Source organism: Dryobates pubescens, chromosome 3, assembly GCF_014839835.1.
Source record: "Dryobates pubescens isolate bDryPub1 chromosome 3, bDryPub1.pri, whole genome shotgun sequence".
Taxonomy (NCBI): Eukaryota; Metazoa; Chordata; class Aves; order Piciformes; family Picidae; genus Dryobates; species Dryobates pubescens.
In genome coordinates, this window is record NC_071614.1 from 48,501,692 (window position 1) to 48,524,320 (window position 22,629).

The window sequence follows — 22,629 nt, forward strand, 5'->3', positions numbered from 1 at the left end:
TCTTGGGAGAGTAAAATCTGAGAGTAATAATTTTGCCTTTTCCCTCAGTCAGGTGCACTCAGTGATGGATTGTAAAGTCTCAGATGAGACAAATATGTTTGGAATTAAACTTCAGTAGTTTGGTAACACCATCCTAAAGCAATTACCTAAACAAAATGGTGGCACTTGTGACAGCATAGAAGCCACCACTTAGCACAAATGCCACAGCTCACCTGTTCTCATCCTACTGGTTGCCACCAGCAAAAGCAAACAGTTTTTTACAGGTCTTAATAATACAAAATTTTGAAGTGTACCTTAGTTCCCTTAGCTACCATCTCGAGTGTCCTGTATTTACTGAACAGCAAGGTGTGTGAAATAGATTTTTTGATATTAGGAGGAGCAAAACTGTTTGCCTTTTCCTTCCTCATAGGATTTCTCAGCCTGCCCAAAAGCTGCCTGTCTCATTCCTTCCATGGTCTGCAGATGATCAATATTGTATGAAAGGTAACTAATATATCTAATAACAGCAGCACAAATGCCTGCTCTTTTCCCTTCTCTATGAGAGGGATGATCAATCCATGCAGCAAAAACCTTTTCCGTGCTTCCCAAGGTCCAGATCCTCCTTTCCCTTCGTAGAGGGATGAGAGGGCAGAACAGGAAGTTGTCTTGCTCCAGGTGTTCTAATAAGCTACTTCCAGAATGAATGAACAGGTTCTTCCTGGTAGATTGACAGGTGGTTGTTCTCACACAGTCACCTTAGCTGAGACTTGGTATGTGTGTGCGGAGCTGGTCTGTTGGAATTGCTCATCTGGGATGAACTTTGTCTGCTTTCTGTTCCCTTGGTAGGAGTAGTTTGATGGATAAGCCCAGCCAGGAGGATCAAAATGAACACAAATCACCTTTAAGATAGTTGGTAGAATTGGTTCCTTTGGTTGATGAGGTCATCACATTATCAACCCCTTGACTTTCAGGGGCAACATCAACTACCTGAAATGTTGCTCGGCAGTCTGAAATGATGCTCACTAGCAGGTTCCTGCCCTGCTCTGTCCATGAGAGATGTCAGTCTAGTGACAGGCATGCACAGTAAAAATGAGGTGAAATGGGTTGTATTTTATCATGACAACTCTTTGGTTTAGCAGGTCACAGCGATTAGGTAGGATGTTCACTGACCGGGAGACACTCTGGCTTCTCATCCCTTCTCCCAAAACAGCTTTTGTCCAGTGACAAGAAGTACACAGTCTTGGGATCAGAAAATGAAATTAATTTTACAGCTTAGTGCCTTAAATGTGAGAGTAGTATAAGGCTTCCCCTTCCTGGATCACTATGAATTTTGCAGCTTTGCTGCTCACTCTCTAGCTTTCTAGAGAGGGATGTGGTGTATGCACTCACAAAGGTCAGCAGGGCTTGGCATTTCTCCTGCTTTCCTCCAAGGTAGGCTTTGTCTGCCCTGGGGCTGGGGCCATGTGTACAGCAGCAGCTGTGTGTTCCCATTACACGGGGATGTCTTTCCTGAGGGCCTTCTGCTACTATGCAGGTCTGATTGTCCCTCTCATTAAAGTATGTATTAATATTAACTACATTCAACTTCTGATTAATTTTAAAATGTTCTTCAGTTTAGAGCAAGCAATCCTGTTATCATTTGAAAAATTGTAACTACATTTCTTCTTTGCATCCCACAGGGCAGTAATAGACTTCAGTAAATTTCTGCTCCTCTCATAATCTACTAAAAATGAACATCTAGACACATAATTATACTTCAAAAACACACACTCTCTTCTTCAGCCTCAAAAGTGCTACTTCTTATTAAGATATCTTAGAAGTTGCTGTATTATTTTTGCCACCAAACCAAATCCTTAAGTAAAATTTTAAATGAAGATAAAGTACTACAGAAGAAATTCACTGGGAAGCAAGTGTATCAAACATGTCTGTGAAATGTTCCACCTTAATGTGGATTGGTTATATTTAAAGTCACAGTGAAATATTCACTTGGGTTGATAGCTTCTTTTTTTTCACTTCTGTTTTGAAGTCCACCATCTGTCTTGACTGATTACAGCTCTCAGAATACCAGGTGATCACCTTCCACTTAGCCAGAGGAAAAAGAAGATGTTATCTCAATTTTCATTTGTATTTGCTGTCTGAGCAAACCCTCATTAGAAGATTCTTTTCATTGCTGAGGTGGCTTCTACTGTTTCATTAAATTGCTGTGCAGTGGTACACAAAACAACTTTTTAAACACATCTCATTTTGGCCTCCACAGGTGATGTGAAGTCCTGTTGTGTTGACCATTTGGGGTTTTTTTAGCAGCTGAATGTAAGTCTGTAAATCACACCAGACAAACAGTTACAAATCCCTGTTTTCACACCAAGTGCTTCAGATTAGATTTTCATTCTGAGGTGAGCTAAGGTACAAAATACTGAGTTACTAAAGTGACTAATACAATGATGTCAATGGAGAATTATACACAGTGACCAACCAGCATACCTGCAGGGGACTCATCTGTCAAGGAATTCATTTCTCATTTCTAACTATGATGTGAATAACCATAAGCCATCATGAGTGTTCAGGTCCAGTGCAGAAGATGGGGGTAGTCCCTTAATGAGGAAATACTGATGCAAAATAGTGCACCACTTGGTGTGTGTTTTATGCTGTTTTTAGCAAGTGTGACTGCCTGTGTGGCTTCTTATCTATCTCTTTGCTTTGTCACGATGTCACACCACATGATTTTGTGACCTGTATGCAAAACAATTGAAATTGGTCTTATGTTTTACTTTGATTGTAGCTTGGAAAGCAGCTGTGCCACAATCTTTAATGATATTCAGTTGCCTAGTCTATTAGCCACACCAGGGAAGTATTAATGAATAATAAATGGACATAATAACATTGACAATATTTGTAACCATGTTGTGCTCTGTCACATATGGGGTCCCTTTCTTTTTCTGTGTCTTAGATGGGATTGTCTGTAGAGCTAGGAGTCAGGGAGCCTCTGTTCTGCCTGAGACACAGAACCATTCTATGAGCCCATGCTGACATGGCCTGATCACCTGGTCATCTTGTTATGTGCTGTGTGATTGCACTCAGGATGCTGTGCTGCATAACCTTTCCTGGCACCAAGGTCAGACTGACAGGCCATGTATCACCTGGCATGATTTCTGTCCACTTCTGTATGCTGTGATCAGAGTGATAATACTTGTGCATCACAGCATGTCTACTTTCTGCAGTCAAATGCCAGTGGTATCTTTGTCCTCTGTACAGGCTGTATATGATGTCCATATTTTGGTTGTGTTGGACAACTCAAGCTTCCAGGAGATGCCTGCTTTCATTTATTTTGAATGGTCACAGCTTCAGATTTTCAGAAATAGCAATGATCAGCATCTTTGTCAATGAAATCTTAGATGTCTCACCTGAATTGCAAAATCTGAGCCATGCTATACATGAGACAGAAGAATTACGCTTACCAAAAAACCAACACAACATTCCCAGCAATGTTATGTATGAAGTGGACTGGGACAAATCTGAGTGCTCCTGTCTTCCAAGCACTTAATTTGATGCTGTATCTGTTATCCTCTGGTTCACCCCTAGTCAGGAAAGACAAAATGAAGCCAAGTTACTTGCCTCATTATCCACAGAGGAGTGAGGCAAAGAGAACGTACCTAGTGACTTCAGTGGGCTTTAGGTAAGGCTCCTATATTCCCCAGGACTTTAAATAGGTGAAATACAATAGTGTTATTTTAAATCTCTGAGGTAATCCTCAAGAGCAAGTTTTCTCATTCTTTCCCCATTCTTTTCCCACACTCCTCGACAATTCCTGACAAAATGCTGGCAGAAAATGGAAATTTGTTTCTTATTTGGCTGATAACTTGGCCAGGCCGGGTGCAGTGACAGCAGCGTTCAGGACAGCGTCTGCAGTGAGAAAAATGGTTGAAGCAGCAGAGAGGGAAGCAGTCTCATAACTCCATTAAACAATTACTTCAGATGACTCTCTAGTAACCCTTCTCCAAATTTACCCCAAAGGGGTTATACACAAGTAGTGATTAAAAATGCCCTAAATTATAATTTAATTAAAAGAAATTAAAATGCAAACTGAAAATGTTCTGTAACCTCAGGCTACTGCCCCTAATGATTCATTTTAATATGTTTATAGTTCTGCAGTAATGGCCTTTGTGTGTATGTGCTGCTTGGTTTATGTCTGATATCATTTTGCCACGGGAATACTCTGAAAATGGTTGCAGGCTGTATGATCTTGAGTGTATGTATGGATATATGTGTGCTTTCTTCTCATATTGTAGGAGTTTTGCTGAAGCCAGCAAATCTACTCATGTGCAGAATGTAACATCTGTAAGATCAATGTCTGTATTTTTAATTTTCTCATTAATTAGTTTCCCTGTTCTCCTAGAAGGGCTTTCATATCATTAGTATGATTGCAGTGGCAATATTTTTGTGCTGTAAAAAAAAGATAGTTCAAAACTGGCGTACTTTGTCTGCCAGATCTTGGGGGTTTTATTTGCATTTTGCCATAGAAGTGTGGCCCAGCTTGAGGAAAGTTTGGCAGCCCAAACCACAGGAGAGATCTGTGGTCACTGGCCACCCAGAGAACCAGAGGATACACCCAGACTTGCATGGCAAGAGCTATATGGGGAGGTAACAGGGTCAAACCTGGTGCTCAAGGATGTGGTGTGGTCATAGATATGTGAGAGTGGCAACAAAGCTGTGAGCCTGGTTATTAGCCTTCTATCTCTTTTATTTCAGCTCTAGGAAGGGGGAGGTCATTTGGAGGAACCTTACTCTGACTGTTGACACGTTGTGGATGATATAAATTATCTAAGCACAACTTTCTCTGTAGTGAAAATACTTTTATTATTAATAGCATCTGTACTGGGGGGGAAAGTAGACTAGTTTGTGCTGGGTTTGCAGAATTTCTTCCTGTAACTAAAAATACATTGTCTGCAATTCTGTTTTGTTCTGGAAAATGTTTCTTTTGGAACAGTCTTTGAGACATTGACTTTAGCCTCAGTTCTAAGTAAGTTGCTGACTGCTTGTGAAGAAAGGTATTGTTGAAGAGGAGTAGGTCTGTGAGCAAAATTCTATGGCACTCATTCAGCTCTGAAATGGGAAGAGACAAAAGGCCAGCAGGCTATTAATATTTTTGACTTGCCATGTTTGTTGCAAGAGTAGTTGAAGATGTGAAAAGCCAGGTGCCTTCAGGTTCTTGCAGAGAAAATGGGAAAAATAATGAAACCACACTGGTGCTGCTGCTGCTGTGAGTTTGTCCTCTGGACTTTTGTAGGGATCTTGTCCCAGCCCTCTCCCATCTGACTGCTGGCATATTATTTATCATATCATCTGCTTTGGTTTGGGGCTGCTACTGCAGCTGGTATATCACTTTGCATGCTGAACACCTCGCCTTAATCTAAAGTGGGCAGACACTCAGAGTATCCAGTTTTGTAGTTTAGGTAGAAGTGCTGCGTGCTCTACCAGCTTGCACAGTGTGCTGACTGATCACTGTTTTCTACCAAATATAAATGAGGGTGTATATATCATTGCAAGGGAGTGGGGGTGGGTGAATTTTGTTGCTGATCTCAAAGGAAAAGGTAAGAGGAGAGAGCAAGTGCCTTTTAGTAAGTAGTCAGCTTGGCAAGAGAAAGCAAAATATATGGTCAGAAGTAAGCATTTTAGCATCTGATGTGCTTATTTTGTCTGTACAGTGCCACTGTAATTCTCAAATTCCTGTTTTCTTAGCTGACTGCCATTCCAAGGAAAAGAAACAGATGTTCCCATTTGTCTTTGATGTGATTCAAAATCATTTACATTTGCTAGCCTAAAATGACACGACATGTCATTGGCCACTTTTTCTGTCTCCTTTGGAGTGACTGAGGCATTGCTGTACAATTACTGGGATAATAGAAGTGCAGATATTGCGAGGACAGCTTTCTCCTAAAGGAAATGCAATCGCCAGTTGCTGCAGTAGCAGAAAGAGAAGGATGGCAGACACTGTAGAGGCCATCCAGTGGAAAAGGCATTTCTGTTACTGATAATGTCATGGGGAGGACTCAGGGGAAGTGCACTAGGTCTGGCTTTTCTGCTTGGAAAAAACGAGAGCCAGGGTGAATAGAAATATGGTGAAAAATTGGCTCGCTGCTCTTGTGAAATATATCTCCAGGTCTTTGCCTTAAGCATGTGCTGCTTAAAGCCTTTCCATTTGCTCTGTATACAGCTCCAATGGAGAGTAATAATTACAGAAAGATTCTTCATCAATAGAAGACGCTCAGAGAGAGCCTCATTAGAAGAATTTTTAAAAGCTGAAAAAAACTGTTTGTCAGTTGCTTTGGGAGTAGTCCCTTCTCCACCCTATAGTTTGCTTTCTTGTTAGTGTATTCATACCCTGCTTCCTCCCTTTCTCCTGAAATGAAGAGATTCTCTGGGCCAAGCAGAGCTTAACCCTTCCTTCTTCAAGTCGTTTACTTGAGGATCACTTGTCTGCTCCTCTGCTTCCTCTGATTCTGTCAAAGTCACTTGGCAGGCACGACACGTACCTTCAATATGCTGATCGAGATTAATTTTCATGTCACGAGCCAGTCAGTCTGTTGGTCTGGGTCAGAGTACAAGAGGTGAAGCTTCTGCTTCAAGTCTTTTACGTTTTCTTTCTAAAGGAACAAAATGAAGTGTTAGGATGGAAAACATGTTGAGAATCTAATTTATAGTGCTGTAATTATTGTTCTGTTATACCAATTACAAACACTGAATACCCGGTGAAATAATAGCCATAGGGTTGACAAAACGTACTGATGAATATGTGTTTTAACTGGTAAGCTGATGAATCTGATGATTATTTAAACTTTCTTTTGTAGTTGGAGTTTGCCCTGTGTGAGTGGTTTTAACAAGAGATGCATTCCCTCAGCAATAAGCATGAATGAATCCTTGAAATACCTGGGTTTAGCCAAATAACTCATGGTTACAGTCACGCTCATTATAATGGATGTAGAAATGAGTAACGTCCGGAAATGTACTTAAATGTTGTGAATGCAGTGAGGTAATTGCTGAAATGATTTTCAGTGATTTATCAGTAGTTACTGATTATGCCTGACCTGCTTTTTCTGAATGGGATGTCCTCTGCAAAGCCAGACATGTTGCACTTGGCTGCAATGAAATCCTTTGTGCTCTGGCACTGCAGCGGAGCAGTATTCTCTTTGGTTCTGGTCTAATGGTAAAGATTTTTGAAGTGTCAGTGTGGTGTGGTGTTACAGGGTTGTTTTGAATGTCCTGTTCCTTTCCACAGCTTCTGAACCAGATGAATTTCCTTTTGAAATGCATCCTGATGATGCAAAGAATATTTTTCTATGTTTATTAATTGCATGCTGCAAGTCCTAAGTCCATGTTTTTAAAACAAAAGGGGAAGGGAGAGAGGAAAGTTTATCGTCTAGTACAGCTAGCTTCCCATTTTGCATGCAGTTCTCCTACGGAGTATGGACCAACAGAACACTGATTTTGAAACAAGCACTGTTTAATTTCAGGTTGAGGAGGGGAAAAAACCCAGCTGGTTTTACCAAGCAATTTTGGTCACCCATGTAATGCCATTTTTTACAGGTTAGAGCTCACTAATGTGAGATGCTAAGAAATCTCTTTAGCTTATAAAATTGTTACTGGGGAGACAAGAGGCCCGTGTCCCCTGTGGTGGCCATCGGACTCCCCCTTGCTACCTCTTGGCTCTCAGGTGGAGTGTCGAAACTCCTGCTCCATCTCCTTTTCTCCTGAGAGCAGCTCTCTACAGGGTCAGCCTGGAAATACTTCTCGACTAGTCCCATCTGCTGGATGCCAGGATGTATTGCCTGCTGGAAAAGGGGAGAGTGTCATTTTTCAGCCTTAAAACACTAGCAGAATGCAGCGTGCCACCAGAGGTACATGTGCTTCTGAAAAACACACTCCTCCTCTGCTTTTCTTCCATCCACCTAATTGCATTTGGGCTGCTGCTGTTCTCTTCAACAGGCTTCACATGTTCTGTGAAAGCAAGGAGCTCGTGTGAGGAACTTCTAACCATGTTGCTTCAGAGAAGCTGCAATCAAAAAAAAAACAGGAGCCAGAAAAGATCACAGGGGGCGGAAAAAATAATGTGTGTCACTATCAAGCCATTTACTGGACCACGAATTAACTTCCTTTCTCCCAGTGTATATGTTCAGGAGTCAGGTTCTCAAATGCCTCATTAAGGCCAGCACTCAGCGGTTTTCACTATCTCACCATGATGGAGAAAAAAAAGGAGTGTAGCCATCACATCTGATCCAGCATCCTGCACTGCAGCCTCTAATATTATTATGAAGCTAAAAGAAATCGTTGAGAATACAGACTTCCTGATACCTTTCTAATCAGGCCAAGCAAAGGTTAAGAGAGCTTGATCTCATGTCCATAGACATTCCCCAGGGTATTACTTTTCTCAGTGGTAATTCACTGTTTGGTACCAAACTTCTGAAGAGAGCTGGAGGGGGAAAAAAAGGATAATGAATGTGAAAGCAAAGTAGTGGAGAAAATTGGGAATGAATGTGAATATAAAAATGGGGGAAATTGATTCAATCCTAGCAATTTTACTTTGGTTTGTTTTGCTCTCTTCATTGTGGTCATTTGTGAAGCGTTGTTATATTTTACACAAAGTGGCATGTGCCTTTTGTTTTAAAATAAAATCAAAGCAATTTTCCTCCTCCTGTTCTTACCTTCCATGGGTTCTGCAAGGCAGGAACTCAACCACTTCAAAGATCTTGCAGAAATGTTATTGGAGGAAAATAATCCTAGTTAAAAAAAAAAAAATGTCTGGATAAAATACATAGTCTAAGATCAAGAAGCAATTTAACCTATTGCAGACAGCATTTAGGGAAACATACCTTTATTTGTACACAGATATTTCCAGCATGCCTCTTGAGATAAACCCTTGAATCTAACCCCCCTTTCTCAGCTGGAGATATGACAACATGAATGGTTTAAGCAACATTGGTTATGTTTGCAGGGTTTTGCAGCCCGTCTCTCTCCCTCCTTGCTGTAAATTAGCACTTTGTGCTGAGTTGGTTACAATTAATATTGCTGCTGATGTTACCAATAAAAAGACATAAATAATTTTTTTATGTTTTCCTCAGCAGGCATTAATGACACAGAGGAGAAGCAAAACACTGAAGAACCCAAGACCCAGAGCCAAGAATCAGGTTTGTTCCAAGCTCCTTAAAGGACTTTCTTAGGTGAACAATGATATTGACGAGGTCTTGAGCAATTCTCCCATTAGAGACCGAGCCCCATTCATTATGAATGAATGTATTGCAGAGCAGGAATTCAGACTTCCCTCTCTATCTCACTAGCCCTACATTCTCCCTTTAAGGTGAACTACCTGTAGCTAACTAAAAAGAACTAATTTTCCCTCCATCTACATAGAACAGAAGTCGGGGAAAATGAAATTTGGAGGAGGAGGAGGCAGGCTTCCTTTGATAAAAATGGTCCTTGTGAAGATTTTAAAGGGTATTTTCAAGTTTTAATAAATTGTCTACAGAAGTCTCAGGGGTTATGAGGATTTAAATCCACATGGAAAGAGACTGCATGTACTGCAAATGAATGTCAGAGTTCATAAGCAGTGGGGTCTGCAGATGGCAAAGATACAGTGAGTGCGGTATTTTAAAATACAATGTCAGCCTCTGTTCACAGGAGATTTGTCTATTATTTTTTTTCCTGTTTACAGTTGTGTTTTTCATTCTACCCAATTCTGTTCAATGCAAGAGACAGCTAGAATTAATCAGTTAGTAATGGAGTTGAAGTGACAATCAAAATCCCCTTTTTTCTCAAGGATTCCTTTTAGTGAAGTATTAGATGTAACACACTGCTTTTCTTGTTTGTGGGTTGTTTGTTTTCTCTCTCATTGTAGCGCAGGATGATGCCTACACATACTTAATTCAGAAAGCATGAAACACTTTTCTTCTGAACCTTCTTTTTTTTTTTTAAATGTGAACTGGGAATTGTTTTCAATATGTGGAATACTGAGCTGAAAAGGGCAAGCCACTAAATGTAACAAAGCCAATTTAGAAGGCCTAGATTTTTGACTTGCCTGGTTTGCTTACTGTATTGTGGCTCTTGCTAGATAGGGAATTAATCTGGTGAGGGTCCTTTTTCTTCGTTTATGCACTGAGCACTGTGTATGTAGAAGTGCAGCAGTTCTTCCTGGAGACACAGGTCAGTCTTCTGAAAGTAGGTGTTAATAGCTGATGCTGTCCACAAGCTCCTGAAGCCCTTCTACATTTCATGTCCTTTTTATCACCTCTTCTTTATGTCCTCATGCAGGGCAAAGCAGTAGGAGGTGAAGCCGCAGGCCCACAGGAAGGATAAGGAATTATTCCTATGAACCTCAGCAAACTTTGCACCTAGGCCCTTAATCCTCCCCAAGATAAACATGCAGTGGCATTGTGTGAGCGCTGGAGCACAACCATATGTCTTTTCCTGGGTTTTTCAATTCTATGCAGGTCATATTTTTAACCGATGAAGGGGACCAGGGGGTACAGAGGAATGAGTTACTCTATCTGAATCTGAACTCTGTTTTGAATCTCTGACTAAGCAGGGGCACAACTTTGCCCAGACAGTATTGAGCTTTTAACTGTACCAACTATTGTTTGGCTGCTAGCTTGCCTAAGTGCTCCTAGCTCCAACTACAGAATCACAGAATGTTAGGGCTTGGAAGAGACTGCAAAAGATCATCCAGTCCAATCCCCTCCCTGCCAGAGCAGGATCACCTAGAGTAGATGATACAGGAATGCATCCAGGCAGATCTTGAATATCTCCAGAGAAGGAGACTTCACAAATCCCCTGAGTAGCCTGTTCCAGTGTTTTGTCACCCTCACAATGAAACAAAATTCCTCTTACACCCAGTTGTTGTCTCTTGACACCATGTACACCCTTGCCAGCCATATTCACTCTGTGTATTTCCCTGGTATCCTGATTTCTAAACTAGTTTGATTGAATGAGATACATTCCACTTTCCCCAAGACAATTAAGGACTATGTCCCTCTCTAAATGATTACTTTGCTACTGGAGGTGTCTTAAATGCACTGTGGTTTTCCCCAAGCCATCATTATGACTTGTTATGTTACGAGCTGTCAGAGATGGTTTATCAGAGCCACGACGTACATTCTTTTGCTATCTCTATTGGTAGTCATGTTTCGTTACTCTCATGAAGAGTGACAAAGAAAAGATCCAGACATTTTAGGTCCCAGACCCAAACAATGTCATACTTTAGGAATGCGGTTTAGGTACATGCCTAAAGATCAGGTTGTGCCTACGCAGAGTCCATGAATCACCTCCTTGGCCACAGGCACACAGTGTTACAGGAAAAAAAATTACTTGGCTTAGCATTTATCGCTACTGGTTCAAATAGTGACAGAAACAGAGAGGTGTACAATTACCCCTGAGTTAGTTACATTCAAATAATGAATTGCTCCTGCTTTCAGCTCTATTCACTGTGTAGACAAAACCTGATCAGGAACTTTCAGATTGCTGCTTCTGTGCCATTTCTTGGCAGGAGGAAATTACCTGATTTTCTAAGATATGCAGTTGTACAGCTGAAATGCTTCTAATCACAATGAATGATCACTGTAAGGAGCAAACTCATCAAATATTACATTTCTTATGTGTGCTTTCTAAGCCAAAAGGCATAACCTTCATCTAAGTGTGGCAGATCACAAGCAGCATGCTTCAATATCGGGAAAGAAATTGTAGGAGGAAAAATAGACACTGTATTCTTGCCGAGTCTGTTACATAAAGCTCTATATATTCTCATTATACAGTAGGGGAAAAGCCAGCTACAGTGTACAAAGACCAGCCTGAAAATTTTCAGCTATTACTGTGTAGTTTTTTTAAAGTCTGGTCTCCAGTCTATCATCAGTGAACTTCACAGTTAACACATGGGAAGAAAAAAAAACAGGCAGGTGGCTCTGAGCTCCTGTTTCAAGCTAGTTAAAAATACTCAATGACTCAATGACTATGTGAAGAAAAAAATTGTCAGAATCATCAGAGGCAAGTCTTTTAGAAGAAATGAAAGGCTAGAAATTAAAAAATAAAAAATGCTTATAAAGGTTTTAAATCTATAGAAATTGCCCAGAAAAAGCAACAGTGAAAGTTAAAAGGAATTATTACATTCAGGTACTAGTTTTATCTCTAACTACAGTAGTTTTACCCCCATGCTTTACTATTAAAAACCTGCAAGCTGCAGATTTTCAGGGGCTTGCTGAATTTCAGGCCTGATTCATGAACGCTTCTATTTTCAGGAAAGCATCTGCATGTAATCATTTTGATTCCAATGGGATTCATGGACATGATTAAAGTTAAGAATGGCTTAATTGTTTTTTCTCAAAATAGATGGATTAAATGAAAAAAGGAATCTCAAAGCCAATTTCAACACCAGCCTCCCCATGAAACTGATAACTGTTCCTTTCTCTGTGTTAGGAGAAATTGAAATACAGACTTGATCTGGCAGTATAGTAATGTAAGTTTACCCCTGGCTTAGGGAAGACAATCAAATTGGTAATGGCCAGTGAATGCAATGTGAATGGATGGAAGCCCAGTAAATCAAATTCAGGTCTAGTATCTTCCCTAACGCTCTTCTGCAGTAAAGCAGTTCATCGGTTTGCTGTTTAATGAATAACTTCTTTTTCATTTCCTTGGCTCTTACAGAGGAGACAAAACCTTCTGCTGTAGCCAGCCAATCGTCGTCGGAAGAAACAGAGCTGGGTGAGGGTAAAGGTACAGATTGTAAATTGTGTTTCAAACTACCTAGTCCAGAGAGGGCATTTCATAAAGCCTTGTTTTCCTTTGTCTGGGAATTGCCAAAAGCACAGTTAAACAACACAGAAATAGGTAAATGCGTGGGTTTTCATTTACTAAAGGCTTTGTAATGAAGTACTTGGTACCAACTGTTTTGCTGGTAGGAGAGATGCTGTGTGTTCCTAAGTCTCCTTCCTATAGAGATAATGATAAAATACCGTACATGATATAAAAGGAGTAAGTCCAAGGCTTGGGCTCACTGGGGTGACTTACAGGCATAAAGTTAAGTGTGCACATCTGTCTTGGCAATATTGGCTCCCTATTCGGTGCTCTCCTGATGGGGTAAAAGAAAAACACAATAGCTATAAACACGTCAAGAGGAGACAGGAGGAGATGAAGTCATAATTGAGAGGGAGAAAGTAATGTTTATCTTGTGCAGACTGTGCTGGGCACTCAGATCATTTAGTTTGTGATAAATATTTAAAAGTGTCACTGGGCCAAATGACAGGGAGTTTAGGAAACAAGGAAGAGAGATGATCTAATTTAAATGTTTCAAGCTGAGATTTTTCCTGTGGAGTTGTTGGTTTACAGATAGGAACCAGTGCACAGACATACTGTTTTTGATACTCTCATGGTATGATGCTATTAATTGCATGTACTGGTCTATGAGTTTGGGCATTCTTGTGGGGACACGTCAGGAAAAAGCCTGGGTGATTAATAAAATGTTTGCTACTGGTAATTCAAAACAGGAGTTAATGCTGTCTGTAATAAATACACTCCGTCAGTGCAACCTTCAAGAAAGACTAATAGAAAATTTTAATGCATTTTCCTGATATAACATTAACATCCATTAACTTATTTATTTTAAAAGATATAAAGTTCAATTTGGTGTTGCTGTTTGACTCTTCTCATTTTTCTAGGTAAGTGTGATGGGTGTGAGATCTTGCCCTTTTGTTCCAAAGACACATGCTGGAGAGCCCACATACTTACCTGATTATGAGTTCAAAGCTTTGTGCAGGTTGATTTAAGTGCTTTCTTTATTGATTGATTGATCCTGCAGGGAAACAAACCACAAACTCTTGCTGCAGTGCTGGCTTTTGCTTTTGATACCTTCACAAATACCTTCTAGTGGAAGGCAGAAATAGTGACAGATTCGGCCCGAGCGTTGTTGGTGATTGCTAGTTATTCATTTATCCTTTTTTGCTGACATTTGGCCTCTTTATGTATCCCATATCTATAAGATCCCCTATCAGATGTGATTTTTGTCTTTGTAATGTAAGGGTCACGGTCAGCCTTTGGCTTATTGGTTGTTTTGGTTTTGGGGTTTTTTTGCCCGCTGTCTCACTGAAGATCTCAGCTTTCTGGTATTGCTTTGAGTGCTTGTTATTAACTATGAAGCCAGCCTCTTCTGATAGGCTTTTCAGTGACCATTTCAATGTGTAACCACTCCTGGATTTTGACCCATTGCATTAGTTGTCTCTTCTCAGGAAAGCAGCCATCTCGGTGCTATAGGTCTCCCTTTTCTGGCAATATAGTACAGTATCTTCCCTTTTTCTCTGGAGAGTTTGACAAAAGAGATAGCGCCCTGAGAAATTCAAAGGGCAGTTTCTCTTTGATGTCCTACCTCTCCTCAAAAGTAAGACAGAAAGCATCTGGTAGGGAAAACGAAGCAAGACAAACTTGCCTCTATAGACGTTATTTGCAAAGCTCAACAAGTAGAAAGGAAGATATAGTGGGGGGAAAAAGTATTTTGGGATTTGCTTGATCGTTTTTTTAATGTAATTTTGACTGATGAGACTACTACATCTAGCAGGCCACAATTTTAATCCTTATTTCCATTAGCAGATTGTCAGCTTTTCACATTTTAGATTTTGAGGCTTTTTTCAAATGAATACTGGTGTTACAAAAAAACTTGCTACCACTTGGGAAATGACACTCTTACAAAATCCTGGCATTTCTGAAAACACCTGCTGCTCCCAAAACAAATTTCAGCCTTGAAATTGTTTGCCCACTGAGTTAACACAGCTAAAATCTGCCGGATTCTGGAACATACTAATTTCTGTAGTTTATATTCAGCTAAATAAACTGGATGTAAAGCACTTAAAGGAATTATGTTTTCCCCACCCTTCTCTGCCTAATTACTGTCAAAGGAGATTTGTGGCATGTAAGTCTAGGCTACATGCCCCCAAAATACATGGTTTAAACTCTTGGAATAGGAGGTTTCCAAGCCTACTACAGAAATACAACATTCATGCAAATGTCAGTTCTGGTGAGTGCAGCAGAACGTGTATTTTGAGTCCAATTTGAGTTCACTAGTAGTTTTTCTGCTTGTTTTTTCCTTCTTTTTTTTTTTTTTTTCCTCATGTTTCTGGGATTGGAAGATAGTAAACACAATGAAATTGTTATTCATTGCCTTAAATATGATGTTCAAAACAGAGCATGTGCATCTCTGCTATCATGAACTTCTACTGGTTTTGTCTTAGCTGAGGGTTTTTTTAAACGAAAAGGGGAAGAATGGGAACATAGAATCATAGAATTATCAAGGTTGGAAGGGATCTCAAGGATAATCCAGTTCCAACCCTCCTTCCATGGGCAGGGATACCTCACACTAGATCATATTGCTCAGAGCCACATACACCCTGGCCTTAAAAACCTCCAGGGATGAGTGAGGCTTCCACCAACTCCCAGGGCTACCTGTTCCAGCATCTCACCAACTTCATGGTGAAGAACTTCTTCCTAACATCTGATCTGAATCTACCCATTTCTAGTTTTGCTACATTCCCCATAGTCCTATCACTGACATCCTAAAAAGTCCCTCACCAGCTTTCTTGTAGCCCCCTTAAGATACTGGAAAGCTACAGTAAGTACTCCTCAGAGCCTTCTCTTTTCCAAACTGAATAGCCCCAACTCTCTCAGTCTGTCTCCAGAGGAGAGGAGCTCCAGCCCTTGATCATCCTTGTGGCCCTTCTCTGGACACATTCCAGCATGTCCATATGCTTCTTGTAATAGGGGCTCCAAACCTGGATGCAGTAGTCCAGGTGGGGTCTCACAAGAGTGGAGTAGAGCATGGAGCTGTGCAGGAATCTTGTTTTGACAGGTTATGATTAATGCTGTGAGATTACAAACCTCATATTAATGTGAAAGTCTCTCTCTTCTGTTATTCACAGAAGAGACACTGTCCAGGAAGAAAGTCCACATGAGCCCACTTCGCCTGTGTCCTTTGAGCAGGTTGAATTTTTGAGTGCTCTGTCTGTCCTCAAGAGAAAAACAAACAAGCAGGCACAACAGTAGGACATTCCTATTCCAAGAATATCAAGATGTTTGATGTTATGCTCTGAAGGTATCCTCTTATACCAGTCTGTGCCAAGTTTCTATTTCCACCACCTGGAAATACCACCAAAAAAATGTTGCAATTTTAGCCTTGAAAACTTGCCTGCATAGCTCTTAGTTCTGGGGGAGAAGGGAGCAACTTCATTGCTGTGCATATGGAAGTAGGTCCTTTATACACAGCATATTTCAAGTTAGAGATGCTTCACTTTATGAAGTGTAAGGGCAGAACAAAGTGATTAAAGTCATTAATGTTTATGCAACAGCTAAAGCACATATCCAACAGGCTGCATTCACTGTGGTATGCCTGGCCAGACAAGATGGTGCTGCAGCTACAAACTCATTTTGAGTGGTCCATCTTGTATAGAACTGTGGATTGGTTTGAACCTGTGGTTATTTGTCTGGTTGTTTTTTTTTTTAAGAGTATGTGTGAGTGTGCACATGTGAGAGAGCAAGTGTTCTGCATCTTCATTTCAATTACCAGTCCTACCAATTACTGTTTAACCTGATTTAATGATAGGGCTTTCTTGCAGAAAGATGAGAAAAGGAATTGGATTTAGTACAGGTGAAGAATGAACTCCCCATTATGCAATCATGGCAAAGTTCCTGTGCACAATGCACTGATTTTAGTTCATTAGCACTTACTAAGAACTGAATTTTTATTTGAAGGTCAACTAAATTAAATCATATGCTAATTAATTTTTAAAATAAAGTAGCAATTAATTATTTCCAGGTGTTCACAAAAGTCTGTGCTCCTGTGGGAGTGCCATTTAAATCAAGTCACTGTTTTTCTACCTTCTGTGAAATGGAGTTGGATTCAGTCAGCTGGAGGGCTTCTCATGTCAGAAACAGAATTAGGTGTATACCCTGGCTAGGGCTAAGCCCTCAAAACTCACTTTGTGCAACCCAGAAGCCCATAAGTATCCTGCCTGTAAAGCATAATGGATATAAAATACCTGTTTGCCCAGCTGTGGTTCTCACCATGGAAATACCTTGATGTCCTAAAGACATAAATCATCGAGAAGGGGTAAACTGAAAGACAGAGCATTTCAAATGCAGGGGAGCTATGCAAATTGACATAAATTAGGCCTTGATAAGTGGGTGAAAAAAATTGACTGAAAGGCCAATATGTTAAAAAAGAGGTGTTTAAAATCAGCTCTTAAGTATATATTAAGACATCTAAATGAATGACCTGATTTTCAGAAGTGCTGAGTGCTCAGCAGCTACCAGTGAAATGTTTTATACTTCACCCTTGGGCTATGATTAGACCTGGAAAATTTCAGCCTGAAAAATTTCAATTATAGGTAACTGAAAAAGAACCTTTTTAATGGAAGAATTTTAACACCCCCAACCATAGCTCTGGATCTGCACACCAGCTACAGGGATAACATTTTTCTCTCAGTTGGTTGGAAGGGTCATGCAGTTTGTTGGGTTTTGTTTGATTGTTTGTTTTTAAATCAGCTACATAAACCATTACCAACCAGCCAAGCTCCTGACACCCTTCATAATGGTCACCTGGAGCTCTGTATAAAGCATACTCACTTTTCCTTTTAATCCAACCTATCTGTAGCATTGCACATCCAGATGGGGCCCAGCCCATCAACTGCTCAGGTGTTTCTGCTCTACCCTTCCCCAGCACAGGCAGCTGCAACATCTAACACTAATCTGCTTAGCTGGTTCCTACTTATTTTTAAATATTAGCTGACCTGGAGCCATCCAGCTGAGCTTCCTGTCAGTCTGGTGCAAGCGCCTACTCATTCCATCACCCTTCAGCCCTTACCTTCTTTACCTTCAGATGCACAGCATCTTCTTCTGGGAAGGGTCTAACTGAGGCAGGCAAGTTTTTATCAGCTTTTTCCTTTCTCAGAGCCATGTACAACAGAACCTGCCTGTTACGGCAGCAGCAGGATGCCCCTGGTTATCATACCAGCTGCACTTGAAATCTCTCTTATGTAGAGAAGGTGAGGTTAGAGGAGATGCCCTTTTGTCATCTTGAAGCAGGAGTGGGTGGGAGCACTGCCTGGTGAACCCCACCTGCAGAGATGAACTGCCTGGTCTATTACCTGAACACTTGCAAAAATGTCTCTCCAGGTTGTTGCACCTCAAAAGGTCTGTTTTAGCAAGCCACATAAACTTGGGCTTCAATAAATCTAATCTGTCGTAAAGATAGATTAAAATGAAATCTTGGTGGATATAAAAATAACAGTTTAAAGTCAAAGCTCAAGAATATCTCCCTAACTTCTCATAAATCACCATTTTATGGTACTTCATTTTAACACATTTTCCTGGGTTTATGAGGCAAAAGAATACCCTAATCATGTGGCAGCCTCCGTGCACACCATTACCTGTAATTTTAGACGCCTGCTTGATTTCTTTCACTCTGGAAATATTCCAGTCATTTTTCACCAGATCATGCTTTAAAAAATAAAATGCACTGAACCTGTTTCTTTCATAATGACCAACGTTTTCCCTTTTTCATTTTCTTGCTGCTCCCTAAACACGGTGATTTATCTGTGCTGCATGCGGGACCCAGGTGTGTTGCACATTAAAAACGACTCAGTAAATAAGCCATACAGAGAGTAGCTGGGGAAGTGAATTTTAAAAGATCATTACAACCATTTAACATGCAGATCTGAGCATTTCCCCCTCTTCCTTAGCCTTTGCAAAATTTTCTTTGAGCAGCATTGCTTTACTCAGAAGAAAAAAAAAAAAAGAAAAGAAAAGAAAAGAAAAAGAATGGCATGGAAAAGCACGGAGCATTTAGGCAAAATAGTGTCTGATTATTAACAGGAAGGGTAGGATTGCTAGTTGATTGCAAGCTATGTGATCTTCTCAGAGCTCAGTTCAATGTGCAGTTGACATGGGGAGTATTCCGATCGGCTTACTTGAAGTCCACATATTTTCTTAGAATCATAGATTGCATCAGGTTGGAACTGATCCTCAAAGGTCATCTAGCCCAACTCCCTTTTGGTAAGCAGGGACCTCCTCAACTCCATGAGATTGCTTAGACTCCCATCAAGCCTGACCTTGCAAAACCACTGACCCTTGTCTTATGCCTTTGTAAACACTCCCTCCCCAGCTTTCTTGTAGGCCCCCTTCAGGGTCTGGAAGGCTGCTGTAAGGTCTCTCAGCCTATCTTTGTAAGAGAGGTGTTCCAGCACTCTGATCATTTTTGTGGCCCGCCTCTGGATCAGCTCCATTAGGTCCATACCCTTCTTATGTTGAGAGCCCCAGAGCTGGCTCTGTACTCCTGAGGTCTCACCAGAGCAGAGTAGAGGGTTATTAAAGGCTGGAGCTAATTCCCAGATGCATTCAGCCATGCAGCCCTGTGAGAGATTTGTTTCAATATAAAAGAGGGGTGCAGAGCCAAGTACTCCTGACCACCTGAATGCTCTATCTTCAACCACCAACTAAAAGCAGTTTTGAAGGAACTAAGGGATGCTCAGACTTCAGTGAGCACTTCAGTGCTTGATGTGCAGGAGATAAAAGTGGCCTATCTTAGGTTCATTTATGTAATTAAATGTCATGTTTGGTTCATTCATGTATTATCAATGATGACATTATAGGAACTGTGCTCCAGTGTAGTATCAGAAATGCTGGAAATTTTCAGTCTTGCCTGGAGGAATATTAACCCATACAGTTCCAGTTTATGGATGCTCAAGGTAAATAGTGCCAAGGGTGTGTTACTAAAAAACAAAGCATATGCTGCGTTGGATTCTCTGGTACAACTTAACAGAGAAGTAGATGTGTTAGGAGAAGGCTAACACTGCTTTATTGTTAGTTCCCCAGACAGCTAGAGATCAATGAAGGCTCTAGGGAAGGCCAGAGCTTTTGCAGACCCTGGAATCATTGTAGGAGTGTGATATTGGCTTATGAGCAGTTGAGTAAGGCTTTAAAGGACTAAGTGAGCACAGGGGACCAGCTGAGTCCAAGGAGAAGCACTTCTCTTCTTAAAACTTGCATGCAGAAAGTAGTACATCATCAACATTTGTGGGATTCCCACTGCTGCTTGCCAGCTGAAATGGAGGTGGCACTCTTGCATCGTATCCAATTTGGGTACAGTTTTTATTGACTTATACATTTGGTCTTACACTTTTACTCTTGGTTGGATCAGATTTTCTTCATAAATCTCAGTTTATTCCTTTGCTTTCTCCTTGTTAATCCTAAAAGTAAATCTATCAAGCCTTTTGGCTTGAATATTTGGTCTGATATTTGCCTTTGAAAAGAACAAAATTTTGACATGGTCTTGACTTTAAAGATTTTTCGTCAGTATACAGATTCTGAATATCAAAGACTGATTTCTACTGCTGAAGTAAGAGCAGGGGACTGTGCAGAGGCAGCTGTGGGAGCGTGTGAGGAAGTGCCAAACAGCATAGGTGATCTCCAGCTGTGGTGCCTAACATTGATGCTTAGCACAACTATGGGGTCAGCCAGCTGTGCTGAAGGGTGGGAGTAGCAACAGCTCCTCACCCTCTGTGATAGGTGTAATTTGCCATAAACTTTGCCATGCTCCATGACAAAGAGCAGCCTGGTGGGGCACATACATCAGCCAAGCACCTGGATCCTTAAACTCCATTTGTTTTTATTGACCAAAGGGCATAATTGTTCCTCTGATGCTGGGGATTGATTTTTACATGAAATTGGAGTCATTCCTCATTCTGGGAGAAAAGGTGACACCTGTGAACTGAGATTAAAGGCACAGGTCTGGGAGTATGAAGTACTGTGCAATAGGTGTGGGATAAAATGGCTTCAAGGGTCAGATGGGACAGAGCTGTGCACATTTCTTCTGCCTACAGCAGGTGATATCACACTTTATCATCACTTCTGGCTGTTTGAAGGGCTATGTTCAGGCCCTTGGCTGCACGATACTTAAGGCAGAGGACTTTTGATTCCAGCTTTGCAGTACACAAGCACACAGCTAAATCATACAAAATATTGTTATATTGATTTAGGATATGAGGCTGCGAGTGATACAAATCTTGGCTTGTTTGATAAACTGAAAGCTTTGTCAAAAACTTCAGCAATGCCAAAATTTCACTCAATGGGATTAAAGCTTGCTTGAAAAATTCCCTACAGATTTTTAGTGCCCTTCCCATTTATACCAAGAGGTCTTTTGATTTGCCTTTTTGATTAAACTTGGAATTTTAGGAAATTCCAATTCACTTTTACTCTGATTCAGGGTGAAATGGTAGCATAATCCCTTGCAACTCATAGCACAATGTGGCACCTTGGTACAAAAGGCCAGAGCAGTGCTCCAGTTTATAGCAGTGTGCAGCATTTTAAGTCCACAGTGGGGTGAAAAAAAGATGCAGCAAGGGCAAATTTTAGCAAATTGCACATCAGTGCTATAGTCTGCTTTCAAACATGGATTTATAAACTTATTGTCATGCCACGAAAGAAGTAAGAAGCTGTGCAGGTAATTAAATATTTGCCTTGGGGGATTATTTGCAGTTAATTAAAGCCACACACTTTCACTGCATACCTTTCCTACAGATTATTAAATTTGGATCAGATGTTAACAACCCAGCTTTCTCACTTATCCATCAGAGATTATTCTTGGCAAGTTTCAGGAACAGAGTCTCACAGGGGCATCTTTTGGTACACTGTAAGATTTACTCTGCTGTACTATGGAAAAGAACCTTCCAGAAGCAGAGCTGTAACCAGGCTGTCACAGCCTAATTTATTATCATGCACTACAGATCTCTTGGCACTGCTGCTTGAGTTTTCCATCTAGCAGCATTTTAGAAAATGTTTCACTCTGGAACACAAATAGAGATTATCTGTTAGCATTGTTATGACCTCCTGTAGTTTGCAGAAATGTCCAGTTAGATCGGCAGTGGCTTTTAATGAGGCTCTAAGAGAACTTTTGATCCAATGAAAGCAGTGCGCTAGGCAGATGAGCAGAGCCTGAAACAACTGGCTGTGTTGCTGTGATTTCCTGACCGTGGTGGAATGATTTCTTCATCCCCACACAAAACCCAAGGAGGGGCTGTTGTCAGAAAATATTGTTTCCACAACAAAATAATGCCATGTGTTTATGAAAACTGCAGCTAGCATAGCCATTGGACTTATGGCATCAATTTAAGCCACTGGTTCAGGGGACAGCTCTGGGCAGTTCATTTTGCTGGTCTCCCACGGAAGGAAAAGCAGTCTTGGCCATGATAATGACCTTGGGAGTTCTGTCATCAAGTGACATGAGACTAGGATTTGCACTGGGATTTAACAGGATTTATTGTTTGTCAAGCTTGTGGAAGTCCAACTATGAAAAGTGCTGGCATTGTTCTAACTAAATAAGAAGTTACTTTATTTATCAAGTAGGTGGCTTATGATGTTTTTCATAGCTTTGTGCCACTCTGTTCTCAGTAGCACTGCTGCTGATTATTCTTACGCATCTTTTCTTGCCAGTTCCTTGTTTTAAGGTTTGCACTGCAGGCAAAAAACTGCTCAGTGACTGCACAGGTTTTGAAATCAATTTGAATAATTGAAACCCACGAGTACAGTTTTGCAGTATATAAGTCTGTGGATAAACAGATAGAAAATCTGTCAGCATTA

The 22,629-nt window shown here is 40.7% G+C and overlaps 1 protein-coding gene across 6 annotated transcripts in view; it reads left to right on the forward strand.

Annotated features, from left to right (window-relative positions):
* MACROD2 (mono-ADP ribosylhydrolase 2) overlaps window positions 1-22,629 on the forward strand; it is a 1,047,040-nt gene that overhangs the window by 973,975 nt on the left and 50,436 nt on the right. For 4 of the 6 annotated variants that reach the window (XM_054180117.1, XM_054180116.1, XM_054180112.1 and 1 more), the window contains exons 12-13: window positions 9,093-9,158; window positions 12,661-12,729. In XM_054180117.1, coding sequence (XP_054036092.1) covers window positions 9,093-9,158; window positions 12,661-12,729 — 135 coding nt within the window. The remainder of the gene's footprint in view (window positions 1-9,092; window positions 9,159-12,660; window positions 12,730-22,629) is intronic. The other 2 variants (XM_009906898.2, XM_054180115.1) reach the window with 1 other exon arrangement.